Below are 20,409 nucleotides of genomic sequence, written 5' to 3' on the forward strand. Positions count from 1 at the left end.
CGGCCCCCGTTGTTAAGGGAATCACTGCAGTAACACGGTTGTTAATTGAATCTTGACGTCTCCACTGACTCTTTTCGTCAGAAGGTCGCCAAAGAGGATCACTGCAACCGTCATAAATATGAGCCAGTTTCCAGGCGTCTGAATTTTGATTGCTTGACCATGAGGGATGAAACCATGGTCGTTAAATGTGGACAACGGCTGTAAGTCACTTCGTTCGGTGCTGGTGTAACTTTGAACGGTCATTAAATGAAGGGTTGTAAGTCAAGGAATAACCCTTTGGAATAATCTACCCCCAGAGATACGAGTGATCTCCGACCTCCGGACTTTTCGTCGGACCCTAAAAACTTACTTTTTTCAGTTAGCCGGTCTGTCTTGATTTTAGGGTTGGTTTTAAAATTTTGATACTGATTTTAAATTGACAAGTTTTAAATTATGGGCCAAATTTATTAATTATTTTAAATCTATTTTTAATTGCAATGTTATGTATAAATGTTTTTATTTTGGCTGTTCACCGCCCTGAGTCTGAAAGGAGAAGGGCGGTATAGAAGTTTGAATAATAAATAAATAAATAAATAAGGACTGCCTGTATATATTCCTTAGCTTCTTTTGAGAAATGGAAGTGGAACGTGAGCCAAAGAAAGCTGAATTTGGATTCCTGGCCCAGACGAGGCTCAAACCATGGAGGGGGACAAAGTGGCCTCCCCTACGTCACGAGAACCAGGGCTTAAGTATATTCCACAGGGGGGAGAAAAGGCGGATTTTGATGGGGCCCAGACCTGCGAAGGTGGAAGAGGGCTTCCCAGTGCTTCTCCGTCATGTTCTTGATCTGTTGCATCTCGTCCACAATGAGGTACTTCCATCGTATCTTCATGAACGCTTGGTGGCCTTTGAAGAGCTGCTTGTAAGAGGTGATGCAGACGTTAAAACTGTTGGGTTCCGTCCACTCCTACGGAAGGAAGGAAGGAAGGAAGGAAGGAGGGAGGGAGGGAGGGAGGGAAGGAGGGAAGGAAGGAGGGAGGGAGGGAGGGAGGAAGAAAGGAACAATGAAGGGTGGGAGGGAAAGGACAAAGGGAGAGAGGGAAGGAAGGGACAATGAGAGGGATGGAAGGAAGGGATAATAGGAGGGAGGGAGGAAGGAACAATGAGAGGGAGGGAAGGGACAATGGGAGGGAGAAAAGGAAGGTATAATAATAGGGAGGGAGAGAGGGAGGGAGGGAGGGAGGGGGGGAGGAGGCAAAATAAACAAAGATTTAGATCCTGGAATCTACACCTGTATTAACTTGGTGGGTTTAAAAAAAAGCTGTTGCAGGAATGATCCCCTGTATCCCACTTCCCTATTTTCTGTCAGGTGAGTGACAACATTCCAGGAAAACCTTTGACATCTCCCTAAACATTTCTTTCTGAAGAACAAGTAACTTCCATGCTTCTTCGCAAACCATAACTTAAGAAAACCCAACCGGGGCTTAGGAAAACTCAAGCCATGAGTGCACAAACTCAGTCCATCGAAACTCTTTCGGCAAACCATTGGTTAAGAAAGCCCAACCCCCCCACCCCCCACCCTCACTCCCCACCCCCCACGCTGGCTGGGAAATCCTGAGAGTTGAAGCCCAGACATCTTCAAGAGGTCAAGATCGAACAACACTGATTTGGCTGGATTTAAGCATCTTAAAGTGAGTCTAGCTCAGGTCACAACCAAATGGGTGAAAGTCTATGGAGATTCTCAGTCATTCAGGTCATGGTTCAGCCTTCCATCCTTCCGAGGGAGGTAAAATGAGGACCCGGATTGTGGGGGCAATAAGCTGACTTTGTATAAAAAAGAACACCGCTTTGGGGGGCGGGGCGAAAGCCCTACTAAGCAGGTATATACAAAAGGATGAAGGCTATTGCTTAACGCATTGTAAGCCACCCTGAGTCTCTGGAAAAGGGCGGCATATAAATCGAACCAATAAAATAAATAAATGGTTGTCCCAAAGGTGCTTTTTCAAGAGGCAACTGGACTTTCTGTTTTTCCTTTGAAGACGTTTCGCTTCTCATCCCAAGAAGCTTCTTCAGTTCTGTGGCTAAAGTCCAGGTTGCCTTTAGAAAAAGCACCTTTGGGACAAATGGATGAAAGCCCTCGGTTGGAGAAGGGGAGGCAAAATTTGTAGTAACCCCGCCCCCAATGGATTTGAACCAATGGTGAAATCCAATTTTTTTACTACCGGTTCTGTGGGCGTGGCTTGGTGGGGGTGGTGTGGCTTGGTGGGCGTGGCAGGGGAAGGATACTGCAAAATCTTCATTCCCTCCCCACTCCAGGGGAAAGATTCTGCAAAATCCCCATTCCCACCCCACTCCAGGGGAAGGATACTGCAAAATCTCCATTCCCACCCTACTTCTGGGGGAAGGATATTACAAAATCTCCATTCCCACCCCACTCCAGGGGAAGGATACTGCAAAATCCCCATTCCCCCCATTCAGAGGTGGTATTTGCCGGTTCTCCGAACTAATCAAAATTTCCGCTACCGGTTCTTTGAACTGCTCAAAATTTCCGCTACCGGTTCTCCAGAACCTGTCAGAACCTGCTGGATTTCACCCCTGATTTGAACTAATAAAACCACCAACCTGTCTTTTCATTCTTAGTTCTCGCTGGGTACCGATGTAGAGCAGGATTTTTAGGCCGGGGCACCAACGTTTGAGCTCCAGCTCCCACTTCAGAATGTTACAACTTCGGACGACGACAAGGTGAGGACCCCAATCCCCTAAAAAGGAAGACCAAGAAGAGAGTCTAAGAATCCATCCATTGTATAAACAGAGGCATAGGATCAAGATCACGTGAAGGACTAATACCACTTTATAAAACGCTAGTAAGACCACACCTGGAATAATTGCAACTAATTTTTGGTTACCGTACTACAAAAAAAGATGTTGAAACTTTGGAAAAAGTTCAGCGAAGAGCAACTATTCTCTGCTCCTCCTCCCTTTCTCCTTCCCCTCCTGTTCTGTTCTATTCTGATCTATTCCTGTTCTGTTCTGTTCTGTTCTATTCCAGTTCTGTTCTGTTCTGTTGTTCTGCTCTGCTCTGCTCTGTTCTAGTCTACTCCTATTCCTATTCCATTACCTGGCCCGTTTACACGACTAGCTGGCCCGTTTAGCTCTACAGAGAATCATTAAAACTGCCCAGAATATCATCGGACTCCATCTACCAGCCCTGGACGACATCTTCGCATCTCGCTGTTTGAGAAAGTTGCATAACATTCTTAGAGACTCTTCCCATCCTGCTTACAATCTTTTTGGACTGTTGCCTTCTGGCAGAAGATACAGAACAATTAAAACTCGGACCACACATCTTCTGAATAGTTTTTATCCCAGAGCTATAATTACACTCAACAATGAACTAAAAGGGCCACCATCGGTGAGCTGTTGGACAGCATTACTTGGTCTGTTGTGTGGATGTTTGGGTGGTTTAGGGGTGGGGAATTTGTGGTGGGTGGGAGTGTGTTTGGGGATTGTTATGTGTGTTGGACCTGGTCTTTGAGTGTTCAGTGAATTTAGTTGTATGGGTATACTGTGTATACACATACCATGACAATAAAAAGTTATTATTATTATTATTATTATTACATGACACAAGAGCGCGTACCTTCGTTGCAGGCCAGGTGCGAGAAGAAGGCGATGATCTGCACCGTCTTCCCGAGGCCGGCTTCGTCAGCCAAGATGCCGTTCAGCTTCTTCTTGTAGAGCTTGGCCAGCCAATCGAGGCCGATCTTCTGGTACTCTCGGAGGGAGCCGTACAAGAGGGGAGGGGTGTTGTATTTGACCTGCAAAAAAAAAATCGGGCAAACACATTTCTTCTCCTCCGTGACATTGTGCTGCTCCCTTCATGACACTAGTCCTCTTACAACAAAGTCATTTAGGGACTGTTCTAAAGTTACAACGGCACTGAAAAAAGGGACTTTTTTCACACTTAGGACCGTTGCCTCTGCGGCATCCCCATGGTTATAAGGAATCAAAATCCAGATGCTCATGTGACCATGGGGATGCTGCCACGGTCATAAAGGGTGAAAAACAGTCGTATGTTGTTGTTTTTCCCCAGCGCTCTCGTAACTTTGACCACTAAGCAAAAGGTCGCAACTTCTTATAAAGAAAATGCATACAAAATGTTTTATAGAGGGCCATTTACCACCTGCGAGGTTAGCTAGAATGTTTAAAAACATGTCTAGCAAATGTTGGAAATGTAACCCAAAGACGGGCACATTTCATCCTATGTGGTGAACTTGTGCTAAAACAAAACAAAAAAAAAATTTTGGGCAAAAATACACCGATGTTGTGGTCTGCCAGCAGCCTGCGGAGCTCACAGCAGAGTTGGACAGTGAGGAGGCAGGGGAGGACCATGGGCCAATCCTGGAGTCTGGGGAAAGCTCGGACGAGGGCTCTGCGTCGTAGGCAGAGAAAGGGCCATCTGGGAGGTACGTGCTACTTCTGGAGCCTCCAGAGTCAGACCTCAGCGAGGAAGAGGAGCCTGTTCCTAGTCCGCGCATGCGCAGAGCTGCCAGAAGGCAAAAACAGCTAAAACAAAAGGGACGACTCAGGAGTAAGGCCTGGGGATGATTGGCCCCTCCCATAAGGCTTAAAAGAGAAGCAAAGGCACGTGGACCTTTGCAGGAAGCAACGTTTGTTCATTTGGTTCAGTTTAAAGCCTGAAGCTCTGTTTGGTTCTAGACTCCGTGTGGCTTTGCCAATTAGGTCTTTGGCAGCGTGTCAAGGGAGATAAAAGTGGGTGATTATCCTGATAACTAATTGGGACTCAGCTGTGAATGAACGTAATTCACAGCTGTTGCAATAAAAGAGGTTTTTGGGACTACTCTTGTGTTGTAATGACTCAGGAAGCCTAGGTCACAACAACCGATGGCTAGAAAAGATGATAGGGAAACATGTAGACTTTAAACCTGAACTGTTCTTTTTATTAGGGATGATATCAGAAAAATTTGATAAGAGAAGTATGCATTTAGTATTACACGTTTTAACAGCAGCAAGGATTATCTTGGTACAATATTGGAAAAATGAAGAAACACCTCAAGATGAAGAGATAATGAAGAAGATATTAGACTCTGCATTGAAAATCAAACAGAAAGAAGACACAGAATATTATCAAACTTGGAATTTATTTTACCAATGGTTGGAAAAAAAGGGGTGGAGAGTAAGAATTGGCAACTGAATGGAGCTGAGAGTTTACTGGCCGGATGCCCTTCCTGTCGCCAATGTGGAGCTTTGTTCAGCAGATAATATTCTCATTGTGCCCAGAGAGAGAAATATCTGCCTCTACCTAGGATCAAACTCACAGCCTCCCAATTGTGAGTCGAGAGCTCCACTTCTAGGCCACTGCATCACTCTTTGAACGATCACTAAATGAGTGGCCATAAGTCATGGACTACCTCCATATGGGTGATCCGTAGTGTCAGCGGAGTACCTACCCGTTCCTCTTGAGTACATACCTTGAGTATTGTTAAGCAAATTAAATACCCAGACAACATGATGTTTATTAAGCACGAAGGAATGTAATTAATAGAAAATTAATAAAATTTATTTTTTATATATAAAAAAAGTTGTAAGTCGAGGACTGCCTGCCTACCACCAGTGAAATCAAGACCAACCCAACCAAACCAACAGATGGATTTACCGCAGTGGTGATCCGGGCGCTGCCTTTCGGCAACAGAGCTTCCGCTGTGGCCGCCACTTCGGCTATATCTCGCCCGCGGTTCTTGCTGGCCATCATTCTCTCGGCCCCCTTGTACTGCTCGATGCTGAGGAGAGATTCGATCGAGATGACCTCCTTTTGAAGGAATTCCCTTTCGACCGGGTGATCTTCCATGTCTAAATAAAGAATAAATGTTTTTTTTTTAAAAAAAAAAACACCTCAGTTTTTATTGTTTTGATGAGTGCTGTGCTAGATATTTTCATTCATTCATTCATTCATAGGTGATATTCCATTTCTAAATAAAGATTAAATGCTTTTTAAAAAGTCCCTGTTTTTATTATTTTAATGAGTGCTATGTTAGATATTTTCATTCATTCATTCATAGGTGATCTTCCATTTCTAAATAAAGATTAAATGCTTTTTAAAAAAATCCCTGTTTTTATTGTTTTAATGAGTGCTATGCTAGATATCTTCATTGATTCATTCATTTATTTATCCATCCATCCATCCAACTGGTATGCCACTCATCTCACTGAAAGCCAGACATTGAACAAAACATTAAAACAATAAATATTTTAAAAAGTAAATTTAAATAAATCTAAGCAGGATGGAGAGGGAGGGAGCAGAGTGCGTAGAGAGAGAGAGGAAGTGGGGTGTTCTCTATCCCATCAGTCACCTCCAACCAGGGGTGGGCTGCTGGGGGTCCGCAAAGGTTTGGGAGAACCTCTAGCTAAGACTCTGTGCAGTTCGGAGAACCCGCAAATCTCACTTCTGGCTGGCCCCGCATACTCCGCCCCACCCCTCCCAGCCCGTTTTGGATGCAGGTAAGTGCAGGACGCACATGCAGAGGCTCGGGGAGGGCAAAAAATAGGCCTACCGGAAGTCTGGGAAGGCCGTAAACGGGCCCCTTTCCGGCCTCCAGAGCCTGGGGAGGCTGTTTTCACCCTCTCAGAGGTTCAAGGAAAGCCTCCAGAGGCTGGGGAGGGGAAAAATACCTCCCCCTCCGCCGTGGTGCAGGAGGCCGACTAGGCCACGCCCACCCAGCAACCAGGCAGAGAACCCCTTGCTAAAATTTTTGAAGCCCACCCCTGCCTCCAATGTGCCACACCATCACTAGAGCCTCAGGTTACTTGGCCTAGCCATGCCTTCAAAGGCCTTTCAAAAAGCCAAATGATGGGAGCACTCTGACCATGGGGTGGGGGCAAGATAATCCCTCCTGAATATCTCAAAATGCCCCCGGAATACTTCAAAATTCCATATCCACGCCAAAGATTACATTAATGGAGCTGAGTGATGGAAAGCTGAACCGGTCCACCTCTCTCCATCCAAGCTGGTCCCTTCTAAGAAAGCATTTGGAAAGGAAACTCTGACAGGATGTACCTTCGTCGCTCGTCTCCTCTTCGGGCTTCGGCTGGGGCCAGTGGAAGTTCTCAGCAAAGGCTCCTTCGTACATCTTCATCAGATCATCCAAAGGAAGCTCAGCTACAAATGAGACCGGGGAGATCAGAATTAACAGATTAACCGAGTTGGAAGGGACCGTGTAGGTCATTTAGTCCAACACCCCCACCCCCACCCAAGCAGGAAACCCTACACCCTTTCCGACAAATGGCAGTCCAGTTTCTTCTTCAGAGCTTCCGGCAACTTGAAGGCAACTTCTGTTCCATGGGTTGATGGTTCTCACTGTCAGAAAATTTCTCTTTATTTCCAGGCTGAATCTCTCCTTGTTCTGTCTCCATCCATTGTTCCTTGTCTGGCCTTCGGGTGCCTTGGAAAATAGCTTGACCCCCTCCTCTCTGTGGCAGCCCCTCAAATATTGGAAGACTGCTATCATGTCTCCCCTGGTCCTTCTCTTCACTAGACTACCCATGCCCAGTTCCTGCAACCGTTCATTATATGTTTTAGTCTCCAGACCTTTGATCATCTTAGATAGATTCATATTAACAGAACTGGAAGGTACCTTGTAGGTCATCTAGTCCAACCCCCCCACCCAAGCAGGAGACCCTACCTACACCATTTCTGACAGATAGCAACCCAGTCTCTTCTTGAAAGCTTCCAGTAATGAAGCTCCCATAACTCCTGAAGGCAACTTCTGTTCCATCGGTTGATTTTCATTTGCTTTGATTGTGGGAAGCTGGCAAGGAAGGTTGCAAGTAGCGATCATGTGGTGTGTGTGGGGCAGTATCGTCACAGGCCGTCCGTGAAGGCTTGAAGAAATGTTATGATTCAAATCTGGAGTTAAATCTTGGGGGTTCGTGGCCACAAAAGGTACTTGAAGGGTGTCTGCAGGCAAGAAAAGTTCGAGAAACATGGCACCTGCGGAAAAACGGTTCAGCCGTCGTCGCACTCACCTTCCTTCGCCAGCGTGGACAGCTCCATCTGATGGTTGACATTCCCTTCCTTCTTTTCCTGCTCTTCTATTGTCTCCTCTTCGTCTTCCGCTGAAAAGAAAACGTCAGGCCCACGGGTCAAGCCAAAGAGAGGAAGGAATAGCTGTATGCCAGAATATTCTACCTGCCAGCGGGACTTCTGTGCAAATGGAGAGCCACCTTTACCTGTATTTTCTAAGCCGAACAATTTAATAGACCGCTCACTTTAAGATGCCATTTTTGGGTGGGTGGGTGGGCGTTGCAGAGTTCTCCCTTAAAGTCTGGCTGATGGATACAGATTTAAATTTCAGGAATTTCTGATCATATCATTTGGTGCAGTGGAATGCAGTATTGCAGGCTACTTCTGCTGACTGCCGGCTGCCTGCAATTTGGCAGTTCGAATCTCACCAGGCACAAGGTTGACTCAGCCTTCCGTCCTTCCATGGTCAGTAAAATGAGGACCCAGATTGTTGGGGGCCAGAGGCTGACTCTGTAAACTGGCTAGAGAGGGCTGGAAAGTAGTATATAAGTCTAAGTGCTATTGCTATTGTTCTTCCTTTTCCCCATCCATCCACCCACCCATCCAAAGTGGCTAGAATGCAGTATTGCAGGCTAATTTTGCTGGCTGCCAGGAGTTCAATCCTGACCGGCTCAAGGTTGATTAAGCCTTCCATCCTTCTGAGGTGGGTAAAATGAGGAGACCCAGATTGTTGGGGGAAAAGATATTGACTCTGTACACCGCTTAGAGAAGTCTGTTAAGCAATGTGAAGTGGTATATACCGCATTTTTCGGAGTATAAGACGCACCTTAGTTTTTGGGGAGGAAAATAAGAAAAAAGCTGATTGGCAGGTGGATTGGGCTCCCAGAATACCCCCAATCAGCTGTTCCCAGAGGTGAATTTTAGCAACAGGTTCCTTCAGCCTTCCATCCTTTCTAAGGTAGGTAAATTGAGGACCCAGTTTGTGGGGGCAATAAGCTGACTTTGTATAAATATACAAAAATATGAAGGCTATTGCTTAACGCATTGTAAACCGCCCTGAGTCTCCGGAGAAGGGCGGCATATAAATCAATTTTTTTTTAAAAAAAAAAAATTGAGACGAATTCTTTGTCACAGAATTCTGCTTTGATTCTTCAGCGGGTGAAAGCAGAACAGTAGTTTCCCTCTGGAACTAAAACAGAATTCCAAACTAGAGCTGTTACTGTTTTGTTTCAGTCCCAAAGGTGCTTTTTTATTTTTTTATTTTTTTTTTTATTGCAAAAGTTTTACAGTTACATTTTCACCCCATTCTTCCCCCCCCATCCCAGCCCCCACACCCCACCCTAACCCCCCCAAACCCCCCCTAACCCTCCCCCCTGACTTCCACAAAATATAATCCCATCAAAATCCCCTTTTTATAAAACTTGAACCCCTCAAACCCCCTTAAAAAAATTTTTTTTATCTTCACAGTTTTCATACATTTCTATTTTTATATAATACTTTCAATGAAAAACTATTTGGTACTTTCTAACTTGATATTTGTTCTGCACATAATTTATCCATTTTTTCCATTCCCATTCATAAGTCTCTTGTGAGCGATCTTTTAAATATGCTGAAATCTTCGCCATCTCAGCAAAACTGGCCATCTTCAAAATCCATTCTTCAATAGTGGGTAAAGCTTCATTTTTCCAATATTTACCTATCAATAATCTCGCTGCAGTTATCATGTACAATAATACTTTTTTATTTTTTTCAAGAGGCAAGTGGACTTCATTTTTTTCTTTGAAGATGTTTCGCTTCTCACCCAAGAAGCTTCTTCAGCTCTGACTGGATGGTGGAGGAATAGAAGGATTTATACTCCTTGTAGACAGCTGGTCATTTCATCCTTTTAGAGGGTCACTGAGGCCACTTGGAGGTTTATCTGTGTCCTCAGGGTCCCCTGAGTGGTGCAAATGAGTGTGGAGCCTTCTTGGAACTGCTGAAAGGTCTGTGTTATAGACTGGAGATAGTGATGTCATATCCCTCCCCTTCCATTGAGAGAGGGCTGTTCAGTTTTGACATAGATGGCCTCTTTCAAAGCAGTGGTTTTCTCTGTCCAAAATGTGGGCTTTGCTGCCTTCCTAAGAGTGGCCAATCAGAGCTGAAGAAGCTTCTTGGATGAGAAGCAAAACGTCTTCAAAGAAAAACAAAGAAAGTCCAGTATTAGCTCTTGAAAAAGCACCTTTGGGACAACCATGACCTGGATGGCCGAGAACCTCTCTAGATATTTCGTTTCAGGTTTCACATCTTCTACCACGCTGGTGGAGCAACACTAGTACCATGCTTCTCTGAAAATAAGATCCTGTCTTATATTTTTTTGAACCCTGAAATAAGCGCTTGGCCTTATTGCCATGCGCTCAAAAGCCCGATTGGGCTCATTATCAGGGGATGTCTTGTTTTGGGGGAAACAGGGTAGATGAGATGAAAAGGGTGGATCAGAAGACCCACCCATGACCGACCTTCATCGTCTGTTAGAGAAGTGCTTGCTTTTCTCTTTCTTCTACAGGACCACGAACCCTACAAAATGAAGATATATCTATAAATGTTGTGCATCTGTTTTAGAAGGGTCCTTCCCCCTAGCTCTCTTATGCATGATTTATTGTTAACTACCTCAAAGGAGGAAGAGGACAGAACCAACACTCTCCAAAATTGTGAAGAGGATGGGGAAGATCTCCATCAGGGCTTCCCCCCCCCCATGGAAAAACAGCTGCCCATCGCAGCGGACATTATTGAAAGAGGCTGAGATATAGGTAGCTTCATATTAACCAGCTTGCTTTTTCAACGGTTATCAAAGGAAACTGACCAACAATGGCTTTGTATTATACAGTAGTGGCCAAAATTGTGGAAACCTTTTGGAAAAAGTGTATTTTCTAAAACTAGCTAATAACACCACCTTTTTTTTTTGGAGTAGTACCATAACATTATATATCAATGGAAAGATAATTTAATCAAGAATGTAAGGCAATAACTTTTATGAAGGATTTGCTCTTAGAATAGCAGTTACAGCATAAAGACGAAAAGTGAAACATGTAGAAAAAACGAGATATACAAAAACGATCACCCTGTCAGTTAATACTTCGTTGGGTAACCTTTAACATGAATGACGGCCTTACAACATTTTCCCATGGAGTGAACCAAGTCTTTGAGTTCTGCAGCTGCTATAATGTGAAACCAAGATGGAATGATGGCTTCTATGAACTGGGTTTTATTGCTAGGTCGCTTCTGACTAACAAGTTTCTTTAGTCGGCTCCATAGATTTTCCATTGGGTGAAGGTCTGGGCTATTCCCAGGCCATTCCAGCAGTGGAATAGGATTATCTTGAAACTCCAAAAAAATAAGTGGTGTTATTAGCCATCAAACCTCAAAAATACACTTTTCCCAAAAGGCTTCCACAATTTTGCCCACTACTGTACATCCCTTTCTCATTACGGCTTCCCATCTTCCCACTATATTCCTTATATAAGAGAAAGCTGTTTACTGGCAGCAGATCTACCACTCTCTAAATATACTTCTTGAAAAATTGTAATTTCAATCATCGTCAAATGTGCAATAGGTCCGGAGTTATCAACAGAGAGACAGGAGGGGGGAAAAAATCCCTTACCGACTTGTTCCCTTTTTCCAGAAGGATGTCTTCTAAGTGTCTCGAGTCTTTACCTGCAAAATGGTTACTCTTTTTAGGCGCCTTTTTTTAAGTCAACCAACTTAAGATGTTAGCCTAGCATGTCAATTTGGCTGGGAGCAAGAAAATAAACCCAATGAAAAGATAATGTTTAGAATAGAATAGAGCTGGAAGGGACCTTGGAGGTCTTCTAGTCCAACCCCCTGCTTAAGCAGGAGACCCTATATGATTTCAGACAAGTGACTGTCTAGTCTCTTCTTCAAAACCTCCAGTGATGGAGCACCCACGATTTCTGGAGGCCAGCTGTTCCACTGGTTAATTGTCCTCACTGTTAGGAAGTTTCTCCTCAATTCCAGGTTGCTTCTCCCCTTAGTTAGTTTCCAACCATTGTTTCTTGTCCTGCCTTCTGGTGCTTTGGAGAATAATTTGACCCCCGTCTTCTTTGTGGCGGCCCCTCAAATACTGGAATACTGCTACTATGTCACCCCAATTCTTCCTTTTTTTAGACTAAAGGTAAAGGTTCCCCTCGCACATATGTGCTAGTCGTTCCCGACTCTAGAGTGTGGTGCTTCTCTCCGTTTCAAAGCCGAAGAGCCAGTGCTGTCCGAAGACGTCTCTGTGGTCATGTGGCCGACATGACTCAATGCCAAAGGCGCATGGAACGCTCTTACCTTCCCACCAAAGGTGGTTCCTATTTTTCTACTTGCATTTTTTAGGTGCTTTCGAACTGCTAGGTTGGCAGAAGCTGGGACAAGTCACGGGAGCTCACCCCGTTTCGCGGCGCTAGGGATTCGAACCGCTGAACTGCCGACCTCTCGATCGACAAGCTCAGCGTCTTAGCCACTGAGCCACCACGTCCCCTTTTTTTAGACTAGCCAGATCCAAAACCTGCAGCCGTTCTTCGTATGGTTTAGCCTCCAGGTCTTCGATCATCTTAGTTGCTCTTCTCTGCATTATTTCCACAGTCTCAATCTTACATATTCCCACAGGGCAAACGGGCTTAGGTCAAGGTTTTGGAGAGGTCCTTTTGCACGGATGGATAAAAGGACAGCCCAGGTAGTCCTCGGCTTATGACAGTTCATTCAGTGACCGTTCGAAGCCACGACGGCACTGAAAACAGTGACTGGGGACCGTTTTTCACACTTACGACTCCTCCTCGTCACGTGATCAACATTCAGATGCTTGGTCACTGACTCGCATTTATGACAGTATGCAGTGTTCACGCCATCCCCTTTTGCGACTGTCTGACGAGCAAAGCCAACGAGGGAAGCCAGATTCAGTTAACGACCATGTGACTAACTTAACAACTGCTGTGACTGTCTGAACAGCTGCCGGCAAGAAAGGTCGTAAAACGGGGCAAAAATTCACATAAGAATGGACATTTTGGGCTCAATTGTGGTCATAAGTCGAGGACTACCTACTCTGATGTGGTTTAGTCTGCTACCTGCTAACCTTTCTTCCTGATCCTAACTGGGGTTGTAAATCGAAGATTACCTGCAGTTCAAAATAGCACAGGGACCACATACGGTGAGTATGGAAACTGTGAACAGGTTTCAGGCAGAATTGTTTTTTTTTTTTTTTTTTTTTTAAATGAGAACCAAAAAATCTAGTTTCCCTCTTAAAATCATGCCTAATAAACAAGGGGAAAAACATGAAATTTCACTCCAAAGTTAAAATAATAAGAAGCTAGGACAGGGGTCAGCAACCTGCGGCTCTGGAGCCGCATGTGGCTCTTTCACCCCTCTGCTGTGGCTCCCTGTCACTCAAAATATGCGTCACAACCGCCAATGTGCGACAATCGCCGGCACATGATTTATTGAGCTACCCCCGGTAGGTCAACCATGGATAAATCCAAGAAAAGAAAAGTTTCAGAAGAAAACAGAACATTTAATTCAACTACATATGCTAGTTTTGTGGCCGCTCCAGAAATAGACAAGCACGGGAAGGGTTTTGTGGCTCCCGGTGTTTTCTTTTCTGTGGGAAACGGGTCCAAATGGTTCTTTAAGTGTTTAAGGTTGCAGACCCCTGAGCTAGGATGAAGGGGACACCAGGACCATTGCAGCCCAGCAGGATCTGACCATTTTAAGACGAGTTCTTTTAAAAGCCAACTGTTTAACACTGAGCAAGAACTTGCTTCTGCTTTGCAATATGCAAAATGACACGGCGCTGATGACATCACCTAGTTGGGTAATGAAACGTCTGCAAGAAAAAACCCCAGCTCAGAGAGCACCGAGGACACACCCACCCCGCAGCTTCCTAGTCTGCAATATTACAACCTCATGTTGTAGCAAACGACAGGGAAACTACCTTTCTTGGCACGCCTTTTCAAATTCAACGCTTTTCTCCTTTTCTCTTGAAATTCAATCTGCAGCTTTATTTCCACCACCTGGAAAGACAGAAATAAATTTAAAACCTTGCTTGATAATTATGGCGATGATTGCATTCGCTTTACATGTCCCCGGGAAAAAACCTGGCAGGGAAACTGAATCGAGGGGCCCTATATATAAAGTTTTTTCTTTTTATTTCTCATAAAACATACATAAACGTACAATCTCTTAACCATTATTGTCACACATATTAACTTTTGATTTCCATATTGGTTCATTCTTCATCTTAAAACTTTAAAATACCTTCGGAGTTGCTCTTCTACCATTCCGTATCTCCCTTCTTCTCCTTCTCCCCTCTTACCCTTTCCTCCCTTCTTCTATTCTTTTCAACTTTCTCCTTTCCTCCTCTCCTTCCCCTTCTCTCCTTCCCCTTCCTTTCCCCCACGGGTCCCCTCTTCCTCTCTTTCTAACCCTCTCTCCTACTCTTATTTCCCCTCCCTTTCTTCCTCTCCATTCATTCATTCATTCATTCATTCATTCATTCATTTATTTATTGGTTCGATTTATATGCCGCCCTTTTCTGGAGACTCAGGGCAGCTTACAATGCGTTAAGCAATAGCCTTCATACTTTTGTATATACCTGCTTAGTAGGGCTTCCCCCCCCCTTTGTTCTTTTTTATACAAAGTCAGCTTATTGCCCCCACAATCCAGGTCCTCATTTTACCTACCTCGGAAGGATGGAAGGCTGAGTCAACCTTGAGCCTGGTGAGATTTTCCCTTTCTTCTCTCTCTCTCCCCTTACCTCCCTTCTTCTCTCTCCTTCCTATCTGTCCAGGTGAGGGGGTCTTTCTAAGGTGTTATTTCACCTTAGAAAGAATCTTCTAATGAGAGGAAGCGATCATCACAAAGCCACCTAACCCATATTCTGTCTTCACCTTTCTCAGTCAAAGTTAGCCCAGTTATCTCTATCTGCTTAAGGTACAATGATAATGACTAACAAGGGAAGATAAAACGCCCTTGAGTAGGGATTAAGTGATCTTCCCTCCTGCCAGACAAAGGAACTGCAGCAGCTTTGTGCAAAATGCCCTTTGGTTAAAATTCTCAACAAACCTTTGGATCCGCACACAGCTCAGAGAAAGCTGGGGATTTTAATGTCAAAGTTATGTGCAGTTTCTCTGGACTGACATGGATCCGAAATGTGAATTTCTAGGTGGCAGGGTTCATCCAGAGTCACCAGAATACCATCCCAGGACAGTGGTGAAATCCTCTGCGGATTGCCACCGGTTCACTGCCCATACATGCGCAGTGTGCGCCAAACACGCGCTGCGTGCATGCATGCAAAGTGCACGCCAAAAGCATGCTGCACGCACATACACAGTGCATGCCAAATGCGTACTTTGCACGGAAAAAGGAGGCTCAAGTAGGTAAGTAGAACAGCGAGGGGCGAAAACAGCTGTGCCGCACGATTTAGATTCACTAGAAAGCAGGATTTCCTACTTTCTAGCGAATGTAAATCGCGCGGCACAGCTGATTGTCGGAAATGAACTGCAGCTTTTATCACTAAAGGTTCGCCCAAACCGGTGCGAACCGGTAGCATTTCACCCCAGTCCCAGGGAACAATCCTCCCCCACCCCACCCCCCGCAGCTTGAGGGTTTCAGAAGTGACTGGCAAAGAAAGAGAAGGATTTACCTGTTCAATATTAGACCAGAAATATTCTATTTCTCTGGCAATTGTAGCAGCGATGCGCCTTAGCTTGATCTTCTCTTCCTTCTTCGCCCTCTCTGCGTTGAGCTGTTTCTCTTCGTGGTAGCGAGCCACTGTCCTGACCATCTAACGTAAAAATGTAAAAAGTAGGATTGCTAGACAGTGGGGTCTTCCACCGATTTATTACAGCTCTCTGGCTTTTACAGCTATAAAATGTTTTGACGTTTGGCATTTTATATGCTGTCTTTTGTGAATGTTTCATGCATTCGTGTTGCATTCTGTGACGCCATACATACATACATATATATATATATAAAACTTTGTCCACATGAAAAAGCCAGCTATTATTATTATTTTTTTGCATTAATCATTAACTTTTCAAAAGCTCCCCTATAACAAAGGTTTATCTAATCCAGAACTGACTACAGCAACTTCCTTCAAAGCAGCACACACACCATTTGCCTTAACTTTTAATTCGCAGAATACCTCTGCTCCCGTGATTCTTCCTAGCTAAGGAATTCTGGGAATTGTACTAGCAATACATCTAAACTGGGGGGGGTGGTCCCCCCCGAGAATGGCAAGTTTAAGATGTGTGGTCTTCAACTCCCAGGATTCCCAGCCAGTTTTTTTAAAAATTATTTTTATTGAACAGTTTTTTTAAAACAAAAAATGTTTTGTTAGGAAGTATTCTGGTTTCATCTCTATTCACTGTTTGGTTAGCTCTTCTAAGTTTATTCTTATTCTATTCCAATATTGTTTTACTGATTTTATTGATTTTTCTGAATGTGTAAAGTTGCCGCTCTATGCTAGACTGTATCTTCTTGGGAAGCTTTTAAATTATTACCTGAATGTTGTTTTAAAATATTAAACTGAATATCAATACTTGCTTTGCGTTAGTTCTCTTGACAACTCACCTGAACAAAAAGACTGGGAATAAACTGAATGAATGCTTTGTATGTGGGTTTGCTCAGGAGCTGCAAAAGTTAGCATCCTGGATAACATCAGCAGAAACAGCTCATAAAGCACTGAAAAGTTATGCTATCTGTGTCCTGACTTACATAGGAATAGATATCTCTTGGGTTAGGTAATCTTGTGCACCAACCCAATTAATTCATCTCTAATGAATCTCTTCCACTTTGACATGCCATTATTCAACAGTTCATGGCTTGTTAACTAGCGCCCCCATTATGTTTGAACCAGAAAACCAGGGTGGATAAAAATCGATGGGTTTTTTTTTTTAATTAAAAATGGATTTTTAAAAATTTAAATCAGATTTTTTAAATTTAAATCAAATTTTTAAAATTATTTTTATCAAATTCGTTTTAATAAAATGCTTTTGGACTAAAAAAAATATATATCTAAAGATAGATTTAAGATACATTAATAATTTAGTTTATCCAGCATGACATGGAGCTTAGTTACGTAGCACATGAGGCTGTATATTCTGCAATTTTGGGACTGTCGGTGAGTCAACAGCAGGTCAGAAGAGAAGCCGCTGTGGGATAGATATGACAGTTGCTCTTTAAAAATTATGATTTAAATCGAGTTGATTTAAATCAAGCCTTTCTACTAGTGGTTTAAATCATGATTTAAATTGACTTGATTTAAATCAAATCCACCCTGCGGAAAACTATAGTTATTAAAGTCCAAACGTGTGCAAAGCATCCCTGGCCTGCTCTCGAGTTGCCATAGGCCGGGGGGGGGGGGGGGGGAATGGGAAACCTGCAAAATGGCACAGCAGCCAAAGACAGATGCACATTCCAGACTTATCTCTCTCAAGGTTGTATCCCAGGGTTACCCACAGCGGGAGGGGAGTGACCTCTACAACCCACGAAATTACACTGTTGGTGAATGTGATTGATGACACACCCTGGGGGGAGCAGGGACATATTGGAGCGTAAATTACGTAGAGTCAGAGCTTCACTTGGGAACGTGCCAACATGAAGCTCCTAATAAATAACTGGATATCTTTTGAAGCTTGGCTCGAGACTCATGATTTAATTAGGGCCTCCTAATTATAAATTAAATTAAAAACCCTAATCTTGACACGTGGTTTGTTTCATGTTTCTTCATTCTGGGGTATGCTAAAGAATTACAAACAACCATAGTCCAGACCTTCTTAGCAGTGGCCATCTTCCATCGTCTTTCCTGGGCAAAATCTGTTGCCATCCACTGCATCTCCTCCAGGAGATAATCCCACTGAGATTTGGGCCTGGAGGCCTCCTGAAGTTTGGGCAGTCGTCTCAGAGACCACAAGCCTTCCTTTCTCAGCTCTGCGATGCGCTGGTGAACTTGGTTTTCCTGGTGGAAGCAAACAAGGGAGAACTATAAGCAGGGTCTTCTGGCAACATCAAAAGAGGCAGGGAGCTTTAGTTGAAGAGTAGAGTAGAATAGGAATAGGAATAGGAATAGGAATAGGAATAGGAATAGGAATAGGAATAGAATAGAATAGAATAGAATAGAATAGAATAGAATAGAATAGAATAGAATAGAATAGAATAGAATAGAATAGAATAGAATTCTTTATTGGCTAAGTGTGATTGGACACACAAGGAATTGGTCTTTGGTGCATACGCTCTCGGTGTACATAAAAGAAAAGTTACGTTCATCAAGAATCATAAGGTACAACACTTAATGATAGTCATAGGAAACAAATAAGCAATCAGGAAACAATATCAATATAAACCAGCAGCTGATTGGCGGATGGATCGGCCTCCCGGAATATTCCCAATCATCTGTTCCAGGCTGCAGGGATTGCCACAGACCATCGCCGCCTCCGTGCCTCGCGTTTTTGTATATATTTGGTGTATAAGACGCACTCAAATTTTCATCCTTTTTGGGGGGGGGGGAGTGTGTCTTGTACTCCAAAAAATGTGGCTCTTATCGGTTGAGGAAAACATGTTGCTCTGGCATCAGAAGAGACAGAAAAACTCTCACCAACTTCACTTGTTCAGCCAACTTCTCGTGCGTGCTATCCTGGGCTGCTGCGGTATTTTGTGTTGTGTTCTGAGTTTTGGGGGTTGCTGCCACGGCCAACCCTGCGGGCTTGGAGGCCACGGGAGATGTTGACTTAGTTGTTCCTGGCGAGGACCGGTTGGCTTGGGTCGAGTGCGTAGTTTGTGGGGCAGGGTTGGAAGCGGAAGTTGGCGGGTTGCTTGAGGTAGGAGGAGCCACACTTGTTGAAATACGCTGGGAGTTTTGGTTAGAGTCGGAGGAGGGACGAGACAGAGTTGTGATCTACAAAGAAGACACATAAATTAGGATACAAGATTACACAAATGAATAGCTTCAAGGGATAAACCATATTCCGTTTTAGAGTCGTGGTCAAACAGAACATAAATACGCAAATTCACCCTTTAGGATACAAGATTAGAAAAACAAATAGCTTCAAGGGATAAACCATTTTCTGTTTTAGAATAGGGGTCAAACAGAACATACATACACAAATTCACCCTTGCTGAAAGGAAGTGTTAACGTTCTTGGATCTGAACAGTGGATAGTTTAAGTCCAAGTTAGTTTTTGTACACAGTGAAGTCTCTAGTTATAAGCGGAAGCAGGTGCCTGATCACACAATCGTACACCTGTATCCTTTTTTAAAGAGGCATTGTACACCTGTACACCTGGCACAGCTGTACGCCTTTATCCTTTTTTTAAGAGGCCTTGTAAATGTGAGTTTGGAGTGACATATTCCAAAACTCGTACTTACAAGACCTCTTAAAAAAGGATAATCGAACCAAGAATCAAGAATGCTAGCTACGTTTTGCCCTGAATGCTGTTTTCCTAAGACCCTTTAGATTTTACTTTGCAAGGTCATTGTCAGGTTTCGATGTCATCTCAAATAAATTGCACTCCCAAACAATTAATCTTTGCTGAAATATTCCATTTATTGAGTACGACAGATCTGGCCCCGACTTCGTCGTCGCCGATACTAACCCTCTGACCCCCAAACCCTTCCCTTTCCGTTCCCCAATTCTCATCTTCTCATTGGCCATCTTCCAAGTCAGTCTCCCCAGCTTCTGACCTCAGCCCACAGGAATGTCCCCCTCCCATCCCATCTCCTAGGGGATATTATCTACAGAGAAAATAAGTAGGTGAAAAGTCAAGCCTCGTCTCCTCCTTTTTATGGCAGCATCAGAATGCTGACAGTCATTCATATTTCTATCTTTAAAGAAAAAAAAGAATTGAAGACTAAAGTAATGTTGAAGACCAAAGAGCTCGGGGATGCGGGGCTGGGCTGGGCTGTGGGGTCACAGTGTCCTGGGAGCTTGAGGGCCAGACTGGGCGTTTGCCCTCTGCTGCCTAGGGCTCTGGACAGCTTGCGCCGCCATCCAGGGGGTCTTCCACGTGGCCTGAGCGGGACGGTGAGGCTCCTCTGGAGGACAAGGGTTTGGCCTTCTCCCTGGTCTCACCTTCCTCCGCTGTAGACAATGGATCCCTCCCAGTCCCGTCCAGGCCACCACAGGTGCCCCCGCCAGGAGTGACTTCAAGCCTGCCCCACCCCCCAACGTCAAACACAACCCTGATGCGGCCCTCAATTAAATTGAATTTGACACCCCTGCCTTTACTCTTTAGAACAGACTTTCTTCCTCTCCTTCCTTTAAAGTATAGCAATTAAAGTATAAAACGGGCAAGAGATGATGAATGGATGATTCCATTTTTTTTATTGCTGTTTTGAGTTGTCTTTTTCTTTTTCTCCCTCTCT

The 20,409-nt window shown here is 44.1% G+C and overlaps 1 protein-coding gene across 27 annotated transcripts in view; it reads right to left on the reverse strand.

Annotated features, from left to right (window-relative positions):
- The window catches only part of EP400 (E1A binding protein p400), a 103,960-nt gene that overhangs the window by 62,898 nt on the left and 20,653 nt on the right, over positions 1-20,409 (reverse strand). For all 27 annotated transcript variants that reach the window (XM_087880297.1, XM_087880296.1, XM_087880291.1 and 24 more), the window contains 12 exons: positions 18,645-18,944; positions 17,823-18,008; positions 15,693-15,833; positions 13,983-14,061; positions 11,658-11,710; positions 10,516-10,573; positions 8,023-8,112; positions 7,055-7,156; positions 5,657-5,850; positions 3,620-3,797; positions 2,602-2,738; positions 777-946 (listed from right to left, as the gene is read on the reverse strand). In XM_087880297.1, the coding sequence (XP_087736423.1) occupies positions 777-946; positions 2,602-2,738; positions 3,620-3,797; positions 5,657-5,850; positions 7,055-7,156; positions 8,023-8,112; positions 10,516-10,573; positions 11,658-11,710; positions 13,983-14,061; positions 15,693-15,833; positions 17,823-18,008; positions 18,645-18,944 (1,688 nt within the window). The remainder of the gene's footprint in view (positions 1-776; positions 947-2,601; positions 2,739-3,619; positions 3,798-5,656; positions 5,851-7,054; positions 7,157-8,022; positions 8,113-10,515; positions 10,574-11,657; positions 11,711-13,982; positions 14,062-15,692; positions 15,834-17,822; positions 18,009-18,644; positions 18,945-20,409) is intronic.

This window comes from Pantherophis guttatus, chromosome 17 (assembly GCF_059756535.1).
Source record: "Pantherophis guttatus breed Tessera chromosome 17, ASM5975653v1, whole genome shotgun sequence".
In the NCBI taxonomy this organism is placed as follows: domain Eukaryota; kingdom Metazoa; phylum Chordata; class Lepidosauria; order Squamata; family Colubridae; genus Pantherophis; species Pantherophis guttatus.